This window comes from Aquarana catesbeiana, linkage group LG13, assembly GCF_042186555.1.
Source record: "Aquarana catesbeiana isolate 2022-GZ linkage group LG13, ASM4218655v1, whole genome shotgun sequence".
Classification (NCBI taxonomy): Eukaryota; Metazoa; Chordata; class Amphibia; order Anura; family Ranidae; genus Aquarana; species Aquarana catesbeiana.
In genome coordinates, this window is record NC_133336.1 from 185,822,344 (window position 1) to 185,844,914 (window position 22,571).

The following is a 22,571-nucleotide window of genomic DNA, read 5'->3' on the forward strand; positions in this document are numbered from 1 at the left end:
ATCGTGGGCCCCATAGCAACCGCGTGGGTTGCTATGGCGGTAGTTCCGCCACTGGCCGCAACATGCCGAAGACTTGGTAGAGTGGATGACCAAGCCGTCCTCATCCTCCTCATCCTCTCTCACTCAGGATCAGGGTACTTTGTCTGGCAAAGGCGCTGCCAAAGCGGCATCTTCCCTCGGCTCAATGGCATCAGTCACTCCTTCCCTAGCCCCACGATGTCCTCCTGAGGAGTCCCCCGAACTGTTTGACCACAGTGTTGGGTACATGCTCCAGGAGGTTGCTCAGTGTTTTGAAGGCTCCTATGATGGTACCCAGCTAGAGGAAGGCAGTAACGTGAGCCCAGAAAGAGGGGGTGCCCAAGAAGGGCAGCAATCTGGCAGTCATGTTCCCCCAGCTGCAGCATACTGCTAGCTTTGCTCCAGTGATGAGAAGGGAGGGGATGATGAGGAAGTCACTGACTCCACGTGGGTGCCTGATAGGAGAGGGGAGGAAGAGGAGGAGGAGGAGGAGGCACATCTCCAAAGAGGCAGGATGCCCTCCAGGGGCCAGCTTAAGGGCAGCACACCGACTGCATCACACCGCAGAGCCCGCATGTGCAGGGCGCTGCTGTCTCTGCACGTTATTCCAAAAGTTCTTTGGTGTGGGCCTTTTTTGAGACGAGTGCATCAGATCGCACCGCTGCTATTTGCAACATATGTCTCAAGCGTATCTCGCGTGGCCAAAACATCACCTGCTTGGGCACCACATGTTTGACCAGATATATGTCGACCTGCCATGCAGTTTGTTGGCAAACGTACCTAAAAGACCCACACCAAAGAACAAAGTGGACCTCTCCTTGCTCCTCATCAGCTGGGATCTCCAACCCCACTATACCTTCAGTCCTCTATGAAACCTGCACTGAGAGGAATGAAGGTGTAGAATTAGGTGTGTCACAGCCAAGTACTTGCAGGCAATCTGCTATCGGTACACTGACGTCAGATTGTACCAGGCAAATTTCCCTGCCCCAGCTGCTGCACCGCCGAAAGAAGTTCGCTCCCAGCCATCCACATGTCCAGTGGTTAAATGCTGGCTTAACTAAATTGCTAGCACTTCAACTGCTGCATTTTCAGCTGGTAGGCTCTGCCCCCTTCCATGAGTTTGTGGAATTTGCGGTTCCTGTGTGGCAGGTTCCCAAACGCCACTTTTTCTCATGGAAGGTGATTCCGGCTCTCTACCGGCATGTGGAAGGCAATGTCTTGGCCTCACCAATGTCTTGGCCTCGCTGGACAGGGCGGTTATGGTCCAGCAGGCATGGACAGGGACGTTACCTATCTTTCACCGCACATTGGGTGACTCTTTTGGCAGCTGGGAAGGATGCAGGACAGGGTGCAGTAGTGTTGGAGGTTGTTCTGCCAGCACACCTCCAAAATTCTACTAGTGATGATTCTGCCACACCTCTCTCCTCCACCCCCTCCTATTCTTCTTCCTCCATGGCCTCTTCCTGTGCTGATTTGTCCTTGGAACCAGCGGTGCTCCGTAGGAGTTCAATGGGCTACACAAGCGCGTAGGCAAAAAGATGCCATGCGGTGCTTGAGTTGGTATGCTTGGGGGACAGAAGCCACACTGGGGAAGAGATTCTGTCAGCTCTGCAGGGGCAGGTTCAGTGGTGGTTGACATCACACCAGCTTAAGCCAGGAATGGTGGTTTGCGACAATGGCACCAACCTCCTCTCCGCCCTCTGACAGGGACAACTGACCCATGTGCCTTGTTTGGCTCACGTCCTTAACTTGGTGGTGCAGCGGTTCTTGGGCAGGTAGCCGGGCTTACAGGATGTCTTGAGGCAGGCCAGGAAAGTCTGTGTGCATTTCCGCAGGTCATATAATGCCAGTGCTCGGCTGGCTGACCTCCAAAAGGAATTTAACCTGCCCAAGAACCGCCTAATCTGTGACATGCCCACCAGGTGGAACTCGATGGCCATGCTGCAGCGGCTGCACACGCAGTAGAGGGCCATCAATGAGTACCTATGCAACTATGGCACCAGGGCAGGGTCAGGGGAGCTTGTTTTTTTTCCCCACGGCAGTGGGCTATGATCAGGGATGCATGCACTGTCCTGTCTCCATTTGAGGAGGCCACAAGGATGGTGAGCAGTGACAGTGCATGCATCAGTGACACTGTCCCTCTTGTCCACCTGTTGGAGCACATGCTGCATGGAATAATGGACAGGGCACTTGATGCAGAACAGAGGGAGGAAGAGGAGGACTTCCTCACCTCTCAAGGCATCCTTTATCCAGACAGTGTTCCTGCATGCCCGCCGATCACACAGGAAGAGAACAAGGAGGAGGATTGTGTCAGCATGGAGGTGGAGCCTGGCACTCAGTATCAGCAGCAGTCTTCAAGGGATCATTTACAGTCTGAAGAAACCCATGGACTTGTACGTGGCTGGGAGGAGGTGGCTGCGGATCATGTCGTTCTTAGTGATCCAGAGGACTCTGGACCGAATGCCTCAGCAAACCTATGCTGCATGGCCTCCCTGATCCTGCAAAGCTTGCGGAAGGATCCTCGTATTCGTGGTTTCAAGGGGAGGGATCATTACTGGCTGGCAACCCTCCTTGATCCACGTTACAAGGGTAAGGTTGCGGACCTTATCTTGCCGGAGCAGAGGGAGCAGAGGATGAAACATCTTCAGGAGGCCTTGCAGAAAGGTTTGTGCAATGCATTTCCAGAGCGTGGGAGGTTAGAATTTCCTGATCCTCCTGGACAACGTGATGCTGAGGCTTCGGTCAGTCACAGAAGGAGTGGTGGAGAAGGTGGCCGTCTGACCGATGCGTTCAGTCAATTTTTTAGTCCACAGCCCCAGGGTATGATCGGTTCCAGCAACCATCGCCAGCGTCTGATTCACATAATGCAGGAATACCTAGGGGCAAGATCAGACTTGGACACCTTTCCCACCGAAAATCCTCTGGGTTACTGGGTCTTAAGGATGGATCACTGGCCAGAGCTTTCACAGTATGCAATTGAGCTACTGGCCTGTCCTGCATCCAGCGTTCTTTAGGAATGCACATTTAGTGCTGCTGGAGGCTTTGTAACCGATCACAGGATGCACCTGTCCGCCTAATCGGTCGATCGGCTGACCTTCATGAAAATTAATCAGTCTTGGATCACCAGCTACCAGGCACCTGATGTTGATGTAACCGAATATTTTTTTTTTAATGTGAGATCCCTTCAAGACTACCTGTGCTGATGCTGAGTGACTATCATGTTATGCTGAGTTACAATCCTCTTCCTCCTCAATTTTCATGCTGATAGCTTGTAAGAACATTTTTGGTTCTGGGCACCGCCACCAGTGGCTAAGGCCCAATTTTTCTGCCCCTGTTTAACAATTACAATTTTTGATGCAATACTTTGCAGCAGGGCTCATTCCTGCGCTTCAAATATAGCATCTATGAGGGGTTGCAGTGTTGTGGCAGCAGTGCCTAAGGCCCAATTTTTCTGCCCCTGTTCAACAGGGGCATGTAATTACAATTCTTGATCTAAAATATTTCACAGCAGGGCCCATTCCAGTGCCCACCAAGAGTAATTGTGAGGGCTTACAGTGTTTTTGCAACACCACCACCAAAGGCCCAATTTTTCTGCCCCTGTTCAACAGGTGTATGTAATTACAATTCTTGATATAATATTTCACAGCAGGGCCCGTTCCAGCACCCGCCAAGAGTAATTGTGAGGACTTACAGTGTTGTGGCACCAGCACCACCACCACCAAAGGCCCAATTTTTCTACCACTGTTCAATAATGGCATGTAATTACAATTCTTGATCTAATATTTCACAACAGGGCCCGTTCCTGCGCCCACCAAGAGTAACTGTAAGGGGTTACACTGTTGTGGCAAAACCTAAGACCCCAATTTCTGCAGAGTATATAGGGCAGGCCCCTACTTTCAAACATCCAACTTACAAACGACTCCTACTTGCAAACGGAAGGAGACAACAGGAAGTGAGATGAAATCTACCCCTAGGAAGGGAAATTCTCTTCTGTAAGAGTTAATAGGCGATGGGGGGGAGGGTCCAGAGACAGTGATAGCCAGCGCGGAAGATATTCCAGAGGGTAGTATTGGGGGCATTAGTGGTAGGTTAACCAAAGCACAAAAACACAAGGTGAGTATAGTAGCAAGTCCAAGTTGCAATCTTGAAACACCCAATACGAGGACAATATGCGACCGGTCTAAACTATGTGGCATGTTCACCAATGCCAGGAGCCTGGCGGACAAGATGGGTGAACTAGAGATACTGTTGTACAAGGAGGATTTGGATTTTGTGGGAATTTCAGAGACCTGGTTCAACAGCTCTCATGATTGGCTGGCAAACATTCAAGGGTATACCCTATACCGCAAGGATAGAGAGGGTAAAAAAGGGGGAGGGGTATGCCTATATATCAAGAATAATGTACAAGTGAATGTGAGAGATGACATCACTGAGGGGGCTAGGGAGAAGGTGGAATCTTTATGGGTAGAGCTCCAAAGGGATGAAGCTAAGGGGAAAATAATACTGGGAGTATGCTATAGGCCCCCTAACCTGAGGGAGGAAGTGGAGACGGATCTCCTATCACAAATTGGATTAGCAGCAAGGATGGGAAGTGTTATCATAATGGGGGATTTTAATTATCCAGACATAGACTGGGCGGAGGGAACCGCGCATTCATTTAAGGCTCGCCAGTTCCTTAATGTCTTGCAGGACAATTTTATGGGTCAGATGGTAGACGCACCAACTAGAAATAAAACATTACTAGATCTACTGATTACCAACAATACAGACCTGATAACAGATGTGGAAATACGGGGCAATTTAGGTAACAGCGATCACAGGTCAATTAGTTTCAGTATAAATCACACAAATAGGAGACATGAAGGGAACACAAAGACACTGAATTTCAAAAGAGCCAACTTCCCTAAACTACAAACCTTGCTAAAAGGCATAAATTGGGATAAAATATTAGGAACAAAGAATACAGAGGAGAGATGGGTTTGCTTTAAGAGCATATTAAACAAGGGCATTAGCCAATGTATCCCATTGGGTAATAAATTTAAAAGAGCGAACAAACATCCTGGATGGCTTAACTCCAATGTAAAAATGCATATAAAAGCAAAGGAGAAGGCCTTCAAAAAATACAAGGTTGAGGGATCATCCACAGCATTCAGAATTTATAAAGAATGCAATAAGAAATGTAAGGGTGCAATTAGGATGGCTAAGATAGAACATGAAAGACACATAGCGGAGGAGAGCAAAAAAAATCCCAAGAAATTCTTTAAGTATGTAAACAGTAAAAAAGGGAGGACAGACCATATTGGCCCCATAAAGAATGAGGAAGGACATCTGGTTACAAAGGATGGGGAGATGGCAGAGGTATTGAATTTATTCTTCTCCTCAGTATTCACGAGTGAATCGGGGGGCTTCAGTAACCAAAACTGCAGTGTTTATCCTCATGACACAACACAGGAAGCACCTACATGGTTAACAGAGGACGGAATTAAAATTAGACTTGAGAAACTTAACATTAATAAATCACCGGGACCAGATGGCTTGCATCCGAGGGTACTTAGGGAACTCAGTCAGGTGATTGCCAGACCGTTGTTCCTAATTTTTACAGACAGTCTATTGACTGGAATGGTGCCAGCTGATTGGAGAAAAGCCAATGTAGCACCAATATTTAAAAAGGGCCCAAAAAACATCCCTGGGAATTACAGACCAGTTAGCCTAACATCAATAGTATGTAAACTCTTGGAGGGGATGATAAGGGACTATATACAAGATTTTAGTAATAAGAATGATATCATTAGCAGTAATCAGCATGGATTCATGAAGAATCGTTCTTGCCAAACCAATCTATTAACCTTCTATGAGGAGGTGAGTTGCCATCTAGATAAAGGAAGGCCCGTAGACGTGGTGTATCTGGATTTTGCAAAAGCATTTGACACAGTTCCCCATAAACGTTTACTGTACAAAATAAGGTGCGTTGGCATGGACCATAGGGTGAGTACATGGATTGAAAACTGGCTACAAGGGCGTGTTCAGAGGGTGGTGATAAATGGGGAGTACTCAGAATGGTCAGGGGTGGGTAGTGGGGTTCCCCAGGGTTCTGTGCTGGGACCAATCCTATTTAATTTGTTCATAAATGACCTGGAGGATGGGATAAACAGTTCCATCTCTGTATTTGCAGATGATACTAAGCTAAGCAGGGCAATAACTTCTCAGCAGGATGTGGAAATCTTGCAAAAAGACCTGAACAAATTAATGGGGTGGGCGACTACATGGCAAATGAGGTTCAATGTAGAAAAATGTAAAATAATGCATTTGGGTGTCAAAAATATGAATGCAATCTATACACTGGGGGGAGAACCTCTGGGGGAATCTAGGATGGAAAAGGACTTGGGGGTCCTAGTGGATGATAGGCTCAGCAACGGCATGCAATGCCAAGCTGCTGCTAATAAAGCAAACAGAATATTGGCATGCATTAAAAGGGGGATCAACTGCAGAGATAAAACGATAATTCTCCCGCTCTACAAGACTCTGGTCCGCCCGCACCTGGAGTATGCTGTCCAGTTCTGGGCACCAGTCCTCAGGAGGGACGTACTGGAAATGGAGCGAGTACAAAGAAGGGCAACAAAGCTAATAAAGGGTCTGGAGGATCTTAGTTATGAGGAAAGGTTGCGAGCACTGAACTTATTCTCTCTGGAGAAGAGACGCTTGAGAGGGGATATGATTTCAATTTACAAATACTGTACTGGTGACCCCACAATAGGGATAAAACTTTTTCGCAGAAGAGAGTTTAATAAGACTCGTGGCCACTCATTGCAATTAGAGGAAAAGAGGTTTAACCTTAAACTACGTAGAGGGTTCTTTACTGTAAGAGCGGCAAGGATGTGGAATTCCCTTCCACAGGCGGTGGTCTCAGCGGGGAGCATTGATAGCTTCAAGAAACTATTAGATAATCACCTGAATGACCGCAATATACAGGGATATGTAATGTAATACTGACACATAATCACACACATAGGTTGGACTTGATGGACTTGTGTCTTTTTTCAACCTCACCTACTATGTAACTATGTAACTATGTAATATGGGAAAAACGTGTCTCCTCTCCATTGATGCTTTATCACCAATCCTTGTTTCACTAAAAACCCCAAATTTTCAAAAAACATTTGTCAGTGGGACAGAAAGTGAGGTGAAATCTTCTGAAGAGGTGCACAGACAGCAAAACAAATGTCACAGGGGTGATAACCCTTCCCTATGTTTTCCAAAAAGCTTAAAAATAGATTTTTTGGCTGGAGCTACACTTTAAAAATGTACCAGTTCAAAATTACAAACAGATTCTCCTTAACAACAAACCTACAGTCCCTGTCTTGTTTGCACCGCCTGTATACTGCTGTTCAGAGTATATAGGGCCTGGGGCCCCACGCCTTTCCTTTTTTTAATTTGGGTGCGGGGTTCCCCTTAATATCCATACAAGACATAATGGGCCTGGTAATGGACTGGGGGAGGGTACCCATGCCGTTTGTCTCACTGATTTTCATCCATATTGCCAGGACCCGACATTACATTAAAGCCGCAAGCAGTTTTAAATGACTTTTATTCCTTTACAAATGTCATTTTGTGCAGGGACTGTTCTAAGCACGGGAAACACGTGCCACTTTACAGACATGCTATACAAAGAAGAAAACTAATGTGCAAAACCAAGACGAGCCAAAGCAGCTAAAGATGACTAAGAAGCCGCCACACATACGGCAGTGTTCCCACACAGAAAAACAATAAGGTAAATAGAGATATGTGGCGCTAACTCAAAGTGCATAAATGTGATGAAATACCATCAATCGATCAGTCTCAGCACAGACCGGAAGTACTGGGATCTTTGCTGTTCATTTTATGCTGTATAGGCCTTCCATTTGGAGATTTGCCAGACCTGTGACGATCGGAGAGACTGATCGATTGATGGTGTTTCATCCACTTCCTGATTGCAGGCTCGATTTGACCCTAGGGGTCTTTGCTAGAGGTGAGAGGCTGGGGGAAACGTGTGGCGCACCACGGAGTACGGTTATAAAGAGGAATCTGTCACCTATTATCCTTTGCACTTGCATTTTTTTGCACAAACTGTTTTATGAAGGCTCACTTTGTTCACATTGGAACTGTATTACATTAATTGGATCGACCTGTGGCTATCTTTATAGCGTTTCTGCACTTTTTTGCACCTTATGCGATTTTTGTTATTACATGCGACTTTATCTCATGCAATCTTTTTTTTTATTTTTTTTCTAAATTTGTGATTTTTTTTAATCTTGATGCACTTTTAGACTATTTTTGGATGTATTCACCTTCATTTGGATTTATTTATTTGATGTCATATTTCATGAATTTTCACTGTCATTTATCCGATGTCACTTCTTATGAATTTAATGGATGTTTAGTCACTTTATTTATTTGATTTTGTTCTTTACGCATATGCACTTTACTTGAAGAATTGGATTATATTTATTTCATCATATTTATGCACTTTGAGTTAGCACCACATATCTCTTTTTAGAGGCATACTATAGACACCCCCCAGGTACGATATTTAAAGGAATATTTCACTTTTTTTTTTCACTTTAAGCGTCATTAAAATCACTGCTCCCGAAAAAATGTCAGTTTTTAAAACATTTTTTTGCATTGATACAGGTTCCCTGGGGCAGGATCCGGGTCCCCAAACCCTTTTTAGGTTAATAACTTGCATATTAGCCTTTAAAATTAGCACTTTTGATTTTGAACGTTTGAGTACCACAGACTTTAACGGGGTTCTAAAGTTCACGTGCACTTTTGGTCCATTCGCAGGTTCCGGTGTTAACTGAACAGGGGGGGGGGGGGGTTCAGCTCATCCCTAGTGTATAGCCACTGGAAGACCAGGCCTATTCTGAGATAGATAGATAGATAGATAGATAGATAGATAGATAGATAGATAGATAGATAGATAGATAGATAGATAGATAGATAGATAGATAGATAGATAGATAGATAGATAGATAGATAGATAGATAGATAGATAGATAGATAGATAGATAGATAGATAGATAGATATACAGTGCCTTGAAAAAGTGTAACATCCAAAAACATTTATTTATTTTATTGGAGTTTTATGTGATAGACCAGCACAAAGTGGCACTTGTGAAGTGGAAGGAAAATGATAAATGGTTTTCAACATTTTTTACAAATAAAAATCTGAAAAGTGTGGCATGCATTTTTATTCAGCTCCCTTTACTCTGATACCCCTAACTAAAATCTTGTGGAGCCAATTGCCTTCAGTAGTCACCAAATTAGTGAATAGAGTCCACCTGTGCGTAATTTAATCTCAGTATAAATACAGCTGTTCTGTGAAGCCCTCAGGTTTGTTAGAGAATCTTAGTGAACAAACAGCATCTTGAAGGTCAAGGAACACACCAGACAGGTCAGGGATAAAGTTGTGGAGTTTAAAGCAGGGTTAAGTTATCAAAAAATATCTCAAGCTTTGAACATCTCACAGAGCACTGTTCAATCCGAAAATGGAAAGATTATGGCACAACTGCAAACCTACCAAGACATGGCCGTCCACCTAAACTGACAGGCCGGGCAAGGAGAGCATTAATCAGAGAAACAGCCAAGATGCCGATGGCAACTCTGGAGAAGCTACAGAGATCCACAGCTCAGGTGGGAGAATCTGTCCACAGGACAACTATTAGTCGTGCGCTCCACAAAACTGGCCTTTATGGAAGAGTGGCAAGAAGAAAGCCATTGTTGAAAGAAAGCCATAAATAGTCCCGTTTTCAGTTTGCAAGAAGCCATGTGGCTGACACAGCACACATGTGGAAGAAGGTGCTCTGGTCAGATGAGACCAAAATTGAACTGTTTGGCCTAAAAGCAAAACGCTATGTGTGGCGGAAAAGTAACACTACACATTACTCTGAACACACCATCCCCACCATGAAACATGGTGGTGGCAGCATCATGTTGTGTGGATGCTTTTCTTCAGCAAGGACAGGGAAGCTGGTCAGTTGATGGAAAGATGGATGGAGAAAATACAGGGCAATCTTAGAAGAAAACCTGTTATGCCGCGTACACAGGACCGGTTTTGCTGTAGGAATAAACTCTGAAGGTTTCTCCGACGGAATTCCACTCAAGCGTTCTTGCCTACACACGGTCAACCCAAACTCCGACCAAAGTCCGACCACCCAGAACGCGGTGACGTACAGCACGTGCGACAGGACTAGAAAAAGGAAGTTCAATAGCCAGTAGCCAATGGCTTCCTGCCTCGTACTTGCTTCAGAGCAAGCGTGGTTTTTGGTCCGTCGGAACAACATACAGACAAGCGGTTTTCCCGATAGGAATTGGTTCCGTCTGAAATATTTAGAACATGTTCTATTTCTAGGTCTGTCAGAATTTTCAAAAGTCAGATGAGGCACACACACGATCAGAATAGACATCACCTTACAGCAGGACAACGACCCTAAACATACAGCCAGAGCTACAATGGAATGATTTAGATCAAAGCATATTCATGCGTTAGAATGGCCCAGTCAAAGTCCAGACCTAAATCCAATTGAGAATCTGTGGCAAGACTTAAAAATTGCTAGGACAGTATATAGCCAAAGAGCACAGAATTAGAGTTTTAAAGTGCAGAAAAATCAAACCATACCAGGCTGCATGCCCTCAACATGGGGGGTAATCAAGTATAATATGTAGCAGCGCTCAAGTCCAATAGTATAGGTAACAAAAATAGTCCAATGCTATATGGTGGAAACATATATAATAAAAGTCTATTATAAGGTCTATGGATAGTCCGTGATTGGAGATGGATATAGAAACCAGGGGCATCTCGATAGACACAGTACTGAGGGCAGCTTCCTGTTGAGTGAAGTCAGCTCTCCATAGTAATCATGAAAAAATAAAGAGAAAGCGCCTCTAAGTACAAGTGTTTAATTCAATATAAAAAGCACATATTCGCACTTACATAAAGATGTATGAGTGTCAGCTTCCAATGGGAACTGTATCCAGGGTAAGTCAAAGGACCGTATGCGTGGAGCTTCAATGTAATCCGAGGGGATGGCTGCGGACCTCCGCACGGAGAAGCCGGCTGCAGTGCAGTTAGGCTGGATAACCACTTCCACATTCCAGCGAGGCACACGGGAACGTTGACGTCACCCGGATAGTTACGATAGATGGGGATATACTACGCATTTCTGAGCATGCACGAGTCTCTCAATGGGCATGTGCGCTCCTTTGTCAAGTGTAAATAGAACGGGAATGAAGGAAGCTTAAATAACTCAGCATTGGGGACAGGCAATTGCTCCGGTCAATTAGAGGAGGGGCGTGTATGCAACATAAAAGATTAAGGGCATATTAAGGGCATATGATATCAAACAAGATCATCTCACTAATTTATTCGGTTTTATTTTACCTAATCGATATATAATTGTATTTATACATGGCAAATAATTTTATGTACTTGTGTGATGGTAAGACATTGTTACGGATATATATATTTTTTTTAATGTTTTAATTATCACCATTGTTTTTATTTTATTTTATTTTATTTTAATCTAATATTTTATCTTGATATGGAATGTCTTCTGATAAGTCTCATTACTGATAATGCATAGCGTATTGTAATCTATGGAGAATTATCTCCTTTTATTGTTGTTTATTTCTTTTATGTTGCATACACGCCCCTCCTCTAATTGGCCGGAGCAATTGCCTGTCCCCGATGCTGAGTTATTTAAGCTTACTTTATTCCCGTTCTATTTACACTTGACAAAGGAGCGCGCATGCCCGTTGAGAGCCTCGCGCATGCTCAGAAACGCGTAGTGTATCCCCGTCTATCGTAACTATCCGGGTGACATCAACGTTCCCATGTGCCTCGCTGGAACGTGGAAGTGGTTATCCAGCCTAACCGCACTGCAGCTGGCTTCTCCGTGCGGAGGTCCGCGGCCATCCCCTCGGATTACATCGAAGCTCCACGCATACGGTCCTTTGACTTACCCTGGATACAGTTCCCATTGGAAGCTGACACACATACATCTTTATGTAAGTGCGAATATGTGCTTTTTATATTGAATTAAACACTTGTTCTTAGAGGCGCTTTCTCTTTGTTTTTTCAACATGGGGGGGTGGGTGCTTTGGGGCAGGGGAGCTCTGCGCCTTGGACCCATCATGCCCTGGGTGGTGACATCACAAGGGGCGGGGCCTCCAGGTGACATAATCCAGTGGCCACGCCCCCATCGTTATCTAAGAAATGCTTGACATCGGTGTGGACAGATCAGCAGGACGCAGCATCGGAGGAGGGTCGGAAGAAGAACACCGGACAAAAAAGACAGAAGAAAGGAGAAGAGCAGAAGAAGAAGCAGGAGAAGCCCAGAGGCTGAAGATGCGGGAAAAGACGGAGGAAGACCGGAGGAAGAAGCGGGAAAGAAGATATTTTCAATAAAAGACTTGTCAAAAACTGTCAATATGGGGACAAGGTGTATTGGGGTGGGGGTGCCCCAAAGCACCCATCCCCCCATGTTGAGGGCATGCAGCCTAGTATGGTTCAGGAGGGGGGGCACGCGCTCATCCCCTCCCTTTCCTGACCTGCCAGGCGGCATGTTCGGATAAGGGTCTGGTATGGATTTTTGGGGTGGGACCCATGCTGTTTTTTTTTTTTTCAAGATTTTTTTTTTTTTTTACCAAGCAACTCTTTTTTTTTTTTTTATTGCATTCAGCGAGGAATCCTGCTGACAGCTGATGACATATCGGTTGTTAAGGACGTTGCAGCTGGCTTCCTGGCCCCCTCCTTAGCAACCAGCTATATCCATGTAAATGTGTAAAAAAAAAACCGCAAAAGCAAATCACGGCAAAATCGCTGTAAAAACACGTGTCCAAAAACACAGCAAGCACTGCAAAAAGCATTGCAGAAACGCTCAAAAGCAACATGCATAGATGTGAATCGAGCCTCAGGCTTGATTCACACCTATGCATTTTTAGTGCTTTTTGCATTTTGCAGGTTTTCACTACAGAACATATTCCATAGGAAACTATGTTGGATCTACTGTAGTGCAAACCTGCAAAATGCAAAAAGCACTAAAAATGCATAGGTGGGAACCAGGTCTTATGCATGTATGTTCTGAAAAAGGCCCAACTGCTCCCATAGTCTGCTGTCCTATTTTTGAATTACAATATTTGGGAGTTTTGTTCAAGTTCAGTAAGGACTGCATACCTCCCAACTTTTTGAGATAGGAACAAGGGACACCTAATAGCAAAAGTATGTAGGCATAGGACACACCCCCCTGTTACGCTCCTTTAAAGGAGAATTATATGGGAAAAAAAGGGTTTGACTAAACCCACAAGTGTTTTATTATTTTCTGTACAAATGCAGCAATTTAGAAATTGGATAAAAGGTTTAGCACTGGGAAACAATTTTTGAAAGATAAATAGTGCATTTTATATACAACTATATATATATATATATATATATATCAGACAAAAATGATGGAGAAATGAGGAGGAAAGAGGGACAGAGGGACAGTCCCTCAAAATCAGGGACAGTTGGGAGCTATGCATATGTGCCGAAAAACTGATGGAAAATATGTGCAAGTTTGACTTGCTTAGAATATATTGGGCTTGTTCTAACGTAAGTCTCTGCAAGGACATAAAGAAAACTATTGATTTCTGTGTGTCTTGTTCCCACTATAATGTTATTGTCAGGTAAGTTCTAATATTAATTCTATTATTTATTGTATTTATCGGCATATAACACGCACCTTTTCCCCATTAAAACCAGGGGAAAATTGTGGGTGTGTGTTATACGCCGAAACGCTGCCTCGGAGGGGAAGGAGGGAACCCAGCGCCGCCGAAATAGACAGAGCCGAGTGTACTGTGTACTCGACTAGGCTCGGCTCCACTCGGCTCTGCTCGCAGTCACGCCCAGTCCTGCCTCCTAGCATTTACATCCCGCCATTGGACCAGTGTTGTGTCCATCATAGGAGGCGGGCCAAGTGGTGGGACTGGGCGGGACTGCGAGCAGAGCCGAGCGGAGCCAAGAGGAGCCGAGTACAGCCGAGTACACAGGACATCCGGCTCTCTCTATCTCAGCGGTGCAACAATTAAAAAAACTATCATGCTGCAATTTGGGGCAAGGCTGCAGATGGACAGTGACCATTCTGCAACGATGGGCAAGGCTGCAGATGGACACTGATAAGGCTTCATTGATGGCCATTTAAAATGTAAGTTTTTTTCCTTAAACTTCCCTCCTAAAAGTTATTTTCCTTAAACTTCCCTCCTAAACTTGGGGTGCGTGTTATACGCTGATAAATACAGTAAATCTATTTCTACAATAATTATGGTTATATCTACAGCTCGCTGATCAGATCCAATGTCCCATGAGCTGTAGATCTGAATTTTTTTTTCAGGGGTTCCCCTGAGATCTTAGACTTTTTGCCAAGGGATCCTCCACGGTTAAAACATTGAGAAACACTTCTCTAACACAAAGCGGCCTCAAAGGCCCTGATGAAAGGGCATCTAATAGCCCTACAAACATGTTGGCTTCTTATTTTTGGACTTCTATAATGAAATAAGTAGTCTTGGACTCCCGAACCTTTGGTGTGATACTCATCTTTCCCATATACCTTCCAAAGTAATATATAACAGTGTATTCTTAGAAGAAGTACAAGTGACTAGGACCTTACTGTACCCCACCTGGGATTAGGAAGTGGGTACAGCTCTAGTCTGAAATGGAAAACTTCTATAAATGTGACATACCTGGGCCTTCACTTTTGTGACACAGTCTTTAGTTCTCCAGTCAAATGAATCCGGAACTTTAACATCCAGTTGATCTAATCCACTTGTGTAATTTGGCTCTGGGATGTCAGTGATTTTGCCCCCCACTTCCTCCGGTGTCTGGAATGAAAAAATAAGAATAAAAACAACATCTCTGAAATTAATGTTTTCACTTATACAAGTGATACAAGGACTGTCCCCGAGGCCCGCCCCTTTCATTCACTGGATTTCAGTTCTTTCAATCATTGAGGCTCAGCGTCACATGTAGGTGTTACCTAGGGTGGTCTGCATGCAAATGCAGCCGGCCTAGGAACGTTCACTCCCCCAGACTGACATCCAGTCATTAAGAAATTTGGATATTTGCATAACTCCTCCCACTGCTGACATCAGGGCCGAAGGCTCTTGAGAGGATTGATAAAGCAGGGTACTGTGATGTTTTCAGGAATCTATGTACAGCACCCTGCTGGGCCCTCCCATTAGTCATGATCTGCCTGCATTGGTGTAAAATAAAGTATGTAATGAAAATGGAAAGGTGTTATTTAATTTAATTCTATTTTAGTTTCAAATTACTACACAAATTTGGAAACACATTTTTACCATGTCTGCCAGATGGTTCATTTCAACCTCATAGGTGTGAAGGCCCAGGCTGTACTCCAGATTGTGGATGGTGACAAATTTCAGAGTTTCTTCCCAGATCATCCGTCTTCTCATCTCTTCCATCTATGACATCAGGAAATGGATATCATCATCACAACATCCAGGATACACATAATACAGATGCAGAGTCATATTAAAGTGCAGTGTATACGAGTCACAGGTATTATTTCAGTTTTTTCTTTTATTTCCAAAATGTATATGAAGTAGATGAGTAATAAAATCATTTTTACCTTCTACATTAGACTTTACAAGCTTCTTCACATGAACCTATAACATTTGTGAGGACTCAAAAAGCATTTAAATAAAAAAGAAAGTGTTTGTATGTACTTTATGTATCTCAGCGGCGGCTAGTGAAGTTTTAGGATGAGGGGGCGCCACACCCCGCCCTTCATTGGACCCCTCCCACTTCTCATAATCCACACCCTTATTATAATTAGGAGTGAGGCATTCATTTGTAGGCATGGCATAGAGAAAAATTTGCGTGGTTTCAGCGAAATAGTGGGTGTGGCTTAACCACCTCAATACAGGGCACTTAAACCCCCTTCCTGCCCAGACCAATTTTCAGCTTTTGGTGCTCTCACACTTTGAATGACTATTACTCAGTCATGCAACACTGTACCCAAATGAAATTTGTGTCCTTTTTTTCACACAAATAGAGCTTTCTTTTGGTGGTATTTAATCACTAATGGGTTTTTAATTTTTTGTGCTATAAATAAAAAAAGACCGTAAATTTTGTGAAAAATTGCCTTTTTCTTTGTTTTTGTCATAAAATTTAGCAAATTAGTAATTTTTCTTCATAAATTTTGGCCACAATTTATACTGCTATATATCTTTGGTAAAAATAACCCAAATTAGTGTATATTATTTGGTCTTTGTGAAAGTTATAGAGTCTACAAACTATGGTGCCAATCACTGAAAATTGAAAACATCTGATCAGGCCTTCAGTACATCAGGTGAATCTCATTTCTTGAGGTACTAACAAGTGAGAAAAGTACAAATACCCCCCAAATGACCCCTTTTTAGAAAGTAGACATTCCAAGGTATTAAGTAAGTAGCATGGTGAGTTTTTTTAAGGTGTAATTTTTTCCCACAATTCTTTGCAAAAGGAAGATTTTTTTTTTTTTTTTTTTTCAAAATTTTCATATTAACTGGTTATTTCTCTCACAGAGCATATGCATACAACAAATTACACCCCAAAATACATTCTGCTACTCCTCCTGAGTATGGCGATACCACATGTGTGGGACTTTTACACAGCCTGGCCACATACAAAGGCCCAACATTGAAGTAGCACCATCAGGCGATCTACGAGCATAAATTGCACATCTCATTTCTCAACCACCTATTACACTTTTGAAGGCCCTGGAGCACCAGGACAAAGGAATTGCCCACAAAATGACCCCATTTTGGAAAGCAAACACCCCAATGTATAATCTATGAGGCATAATGAGTCTTTTGAACGGTTATTTTTTTACCAGATGTTTTTGGAAAATGTGGAAAAAAAATGAAAACGCATTTTTTTTACACAAAGTTGTCCATTTATAAGATATTTCCAACACATAGCAAATACATAGCAAAAATGACACCCCAAAATACATTCTGCTACTCCTCCTGAGTATGGCGATACCACATGTGTGGGACTTTTACACAGCCTGGCCACATACAAAGGCCCAACATTGAAGTCGCACCATCAGGCGATCAACGAGCATAAATTGCACATCTCATTTCTCAACCACCTATTACAATTTTGAAGGCCCTGGAGCACCAGGACAAAGGAATTGCCCACAAAATGACCCCATTTTGGAAAGCAAACACCCCAATGTATAATCTATGAGGCATAATGAGTCTTTTGAACGGTTATTTTTTTACCAGATGTTTTTGGAAAATGTGGAAAAAAAATGAAAACGCATTTTTTTTACACAAAGTTGTCCATTTATAAGATATTTCCAACACATAGCAAATACATAGCAAAAATGACACCCCAAAATACATTCTGCTACTCCTCCTGAGTATGGCGATACCACATGTGTGGGACTTTTACACAGCCTGGCCACATACAAAGGCCCAACATTGAAGTCGCACCATCAGGCGATCTACGAGCATAAATTGCACATCTCATTTCTCAACCATCTATTACACTTTTGAAGGCCCTGGAGCACCAGGACAAAGGAATTGCCTACAAAATGACCCCATTTTGGAAAGCAAACACCCCAATGTATAATCTATGAGGCATAATGAGTCTTTTGAATGGTTATTTTTTTACCAGATGTTTTTGGAAAATGTGGAAAAAAGATGAAAACGCATTTTTTTTACACAAAGTTGTCCATTTATAAGATATTTCCAACACATAGCAAATACATAGCAAAAATGACACCCCAAAATACATTCTGCTACTCCTCCTGAGTATGGCGATACCACATGTGCGGGACTTTTACACAGCCTGGCCACATACAAAGGCCCAACATTGAAGTAGCACCATCAGGCGATCTACGAGCATAAATTGCAAATCTCATTTCTCAACCACCTATTACACTTTTGAAGGCCCTGGAGCACCAGGACAAAGGAATTGCCCACAAAATGACCCCATTTTGGAAAGCAAACACCCCAATGTATAATCTATGAGGTATAATGAGTCTTTTGAACGGTTATTTTTTTACCAGATGTTTTTGGAAAATGTGGAAAAAAAATGAAAACGCATTTTTTTTTTACACAAAGTTGTCCATTTATAAGATATTTCCAACACATAGCAAATACATAGCAAAAATGACACCCCAAAATACATTCTGCTACTCCTCCTGAGTATGGCGACACCACATGTGTGGGACTTTTACACAGCCTGGCCACATACAAAGGCCCAACATTGAAGTAGCACCATCAGGCGATCTACGAGCATAAATTGCACATCTCATTTCTCAACCACCTATTACACTTTTGAAGGCCCTGGAGCACCAGGACAAAGGAATTGCCAACAAAATGACCCCATTTTGGAAAGCAAACAATCCCAACGTATAATCTATGAGGCATAATGAGTCTTTTGAACGGTTATTTTTTTTCCAGAAGTTTTTGGAAAATGTGGAAAAAAAATAAAAACGCATTTTTTTTACACAAAGTTGTCCATTTTATAAGATATTTCCAACACATAGCAAAAATGACACCCCAAAATACATTCTGCTACTCCCCCTGAGTATGGGGATACCACATGTGTGAGACTTACACAGCTTGGCCACATACAGTGGCCCAACATCCAAGTAGCACCTAGATAATTTCCTGGCAACCTATCATTTTTGAAGGCCCTTCATATTTCTAACACATAGCATGTACATACCAAGAATTACAATCCAAAATAAATTCTATTGCGGAAAGGATTAAAAAAAAAGTATTACCTGTGCTTTTAGTAGTGTCCACAGAAGAGAGCACTGGTCCAGGCAGCAGTCAGGGATGTGCTTAGCGACAGCAATAACTATCCAGGCAGCAGGCAGGAATATTGTCTATAGTCGGCACAGCACAGTCCATAGGAATTGTCCAGGCAGAGACAGCCAGCACAGCCATAATATTGGTCCTGGTACACTGTTACCTGCAGACACACATTATTGTACCGCTCTCCAGCCCTTCATAAACATACTGCCTCTTGCTACAGCGAATTATTTGCATAGTCCAGGTAGCAGGCAGATGTGTGGTCCGTTCATGCGGCAGGCAAAGGCATGATGGCAGTAAGTCAGCAGAAGGCTGAGGGCCGCAATCGGGTAAGACCTGTGCACAGGGGCACAGGGGTAGAGGCTTCGACCCACCCAAATCTCTATGAAGCCTCCGGACTCCAGACCCTAATCCGGAAATTACAAAACCGGGAGAAAACAAAAAAAATTGTTATCTCCATCCGGAAAAACTTTTCTGGAGCCCCTCACATATGTGAGACCCCTGTGTACTATAGTAGCAGGGCAACAGATCAGTCCAAGTGGTAGGCAAAAGCATAGTCCATAAAACAAGCCAGGGTCAGTTAACGTGCAAGCAGTCCAAGCGGTAGGCAGAAGAGTAGTCACAAAACAGGCCAGGGTCAGTTCACGAGCAAGCAGTCCAAACGGTGGGCAGAGGCATAGTCAAAACAGGCCAGGGTCAGTTCATGTGGAAGCAGTCCAAACGGTAGGCAGAGGCATAGTCAAAAAGCAGGCCAGGGTCAGTTCACATTGAAGGCAGTGGCATGGTTATTTTGGGGAAGCATGGAAAATGATCAGCGAAAATGGGGAAAATATGGGCTAATAACTTGGGGATGTATGATACAGTTCGAAGCATTCACCAATGCAAAGGCCAGGTTGGGAGGGACACTGGGGACAATGGTAGCTTGTATCTTTTCGAAAACCTCTTCTGCTGCACACACGACATTTTTTTTGCCGTCTTCGGCCTGTTTCCGATGGTGGAATGTTGTACTGGAAGTGGCGTTCATGAAGTCGGCTAACAGCATCAGAAAGAGGTAATTCTGGGAGGGGTCTTTGTGGATAGATGAGGGACGTGACTACTTCTTCTATGAATTTTAGGAAGGAGGCGGGGCTTTCTGTGGATTTTGTGTAGATTATGTAGGAATTGTAAATGGCCAAATGGATTAGATATATTGCTACCTTCTTATACCAGAATCGGGACCTCCTTATTGACAAATAGGGCTGAATCATTTGATCATTGAAATCCACCCCCCCATGTAGAGATTATAGTCTTGGACACATGTCGGTTTTTCAATGGGACCTCGTCTTCGCTGAACTACAACTGCAGTGTCATCATGAATGGTGGACATCATGTGCACGTTCCTGTTATCCTTCCACCTCAAGGCCAGCACTTCATTACATCTCAGTGTTGCTCTTTCCCCCTTTTTCAGCCTTTTGTTCACAATGGATTGTGGGAAGCCCTTCCTATTTTTTCTTGAAGTTCCGCAGGCCAGGGTTTTTTCAATATAAAGGTGTCTGAAAAGGGGCAGGCTGGTATAAAAGTTGTCCAGGTATATATGATAGCCTTTTTTTAGAAGTGGGTAAGCCAGGTCCCATACAATTTTTCCAGTTGTGCCCATGTAGGCCGGGCACTCAGGGGGCTGGAGCTGGGAATCTCTTCCCTCATATATGCGGAATGCATATAGATATCCCGTGGCTCTCTCACACAGCTTGTAAAATTTGACTCCATATTTGGCTTTTTTGGTAGGAATATACTGTTTTATTCCTAGCCGGCCTGAAAATGGTACCAGGGACTCATCCACACATATAATCTTCTCGGGGACATAAAGTTCTGCAAATCGTTGGGAAAATGAATTTATTAGTGGGCGAATCTTGTACAGCTTATCGGAATTTGGATGATTGCGGGGAGGGCACTGGGTGTTGTCGTTAAAATGAAAGAATCTCATAATCATCTCATATCGGGACCTGGACATAGCGGCAGAATACATGGGCATATGGTGTATGGGGTGGGTGGACCAATAGGTATGTCCTTCATTTTTTTTTGTAAGCCCCATATTTAGGGTGAGGCCCAAAAACAATTTGAACTCCTCCATATTCAAATCTCTCCACTCAAACGGACGGGCATAAGATGATTGGGGGTTGCTGGCAATATACTGCTGGGCATACAAATTTGTCTGGTCGACAATGAACTGCAGCAAAGTGTCGGGCAAAAACAGGTGAAAAAAATTGATCTCTGTAAAATTTTGGGTGTTGGCCTGCACACCTGGTTGTGCTGTGAAAGGGGGAATATTTGGTGATCCCGAGTTGGAAGGCAGCCATGTTGGGTTGGCAAGACCATCTGGCATATAGGTAGCGGCCCTGGCTCTTGGGGGACGTGACACTCCAGTAGTTGGGGGAGTTGAATTTCCTGTGCTGGAACTCAGGTGTGATGTGGCAGCACTGGTACTGGGCATTTGTGCAAGGGGCCTATCTCTGGTGGCAGCACTGGTACTGGGCATTTGTGCGCGGGGCTCATCTCTGGTGGCAGCACTGGTACTGGGCCTTTGTTCCTGGGGCCTATTGCTGGCGGCAGCACTGGTACTGGGCCTTTCTTCCTGGGGCCTATTTCTGGTGGCAGAGCTGGTACTGGGAATATAATCCCGGTTGCTGGCGACTTCCTGGGTTCCAGAGTGTCGTGCCCTTTTAGCAGGGACCCATTCTTCATCCGAACCATTGCTACTCTCGATCGGCTCAAATGCCGAACTTGATTCGGAATCAGAATGGGACTCTGATGAGAGCTCCCCGGTGCTCTCATCAGTCATAGAGAGGATCTGGAACGCCTCCTCACTTGTATATCCTCTTTTGGACATGGCTGTGTGGTGGGTAGCTGTGCGACAGGTGACAGATGGGTGGCAGGTGACGGTCACTGATGGGCTGTGCGATGGGTGGCAGGTGACGTTCACTGAGAGGTGATGGTGTGATGGGCGATGGTCACAGATAGTTGACAGGCGACGGTCACTGATGAGTGACAGGTGCACCGCTGATGGTCACTGATGGGTGACAGGGTACAGTCACTGATGGGTGACGGGTGAGAGGGCACGGTCACTGATGGGTGATAGGCCACGGACAGTGACAGTCACAGATTGTTGACAGGCGACGTCACTGATGGGTGACGGGTGCACCGCTGATGGTCACTGGTGGGTGACGGGTGACAGGGCACGGTCACTGGTGGGTGACGGGTGACAGGGCAGGTCACTGATGGGTGACGGATGACAGGGCAGGTCACTGATGGGTGACGGGTGACAGGGCAGGTCACTGATGGGTGACGGGTGACAGGGCACGGTCACTGGTGGGTGACAGGGCACCGCTGATGGTCACTAATGGCAGTCTCTATGTGACAGGTGCACTTTTTATGGGGTGACTGTTGGGTGACAGATGACAATTGGGGGGGGCGATGGGACAGAAGTGGTGTTGGTGCAGACACTACAAATACAAAGATCTGTAACTCACTGCTCCTGGCTCTTCTCTCCTCACACTGGAAACGGTGTGTGAGGAGAGAAGGGCTAGTAACAGCTAGTGACAGGTCTTTGTTTACACTTAGTGATCGGCTGTGAATGGATCACAGCTGATCACATGGTACACAGTACTGGCCAATGGATGTAAACTATCGTCGGTGACGAGCAGTGTTCCCGGGGAACACGCCGCCACCGACGTGCA

At 44.4% G+C, this 22,571-nt stretch overlaps 1 protein-coding gene across 1 annotated transcript in view; it reads right to left on the reverse strand.

The window, feature by feature from the left end:
• The window catches only part of LOC141116619 (cathepsin S-like), a 75,739-nt gene that overhangs the window by 45,596 nt on the left and 7,572 nt on the right, over window positions 1-22,571 (reverse strand). Inside the window, exons 2-3 of the mRNA XM_073609013.1 lie at window positions 15,385-15,507; window positions 14,770-14,907 (exon numbers count right to left, since the gene is read on the reverse strand). Of these exons, the coding sequence (XP_073465114.1) occupies window positions 14,770-14,907; window positions 15,385-15,507 (261 nt within the window). The remainder of the gene's footprint in view (window positions 1-14,769; window positions 14,908-15,384; window positions 15,508-22,571) is intronic.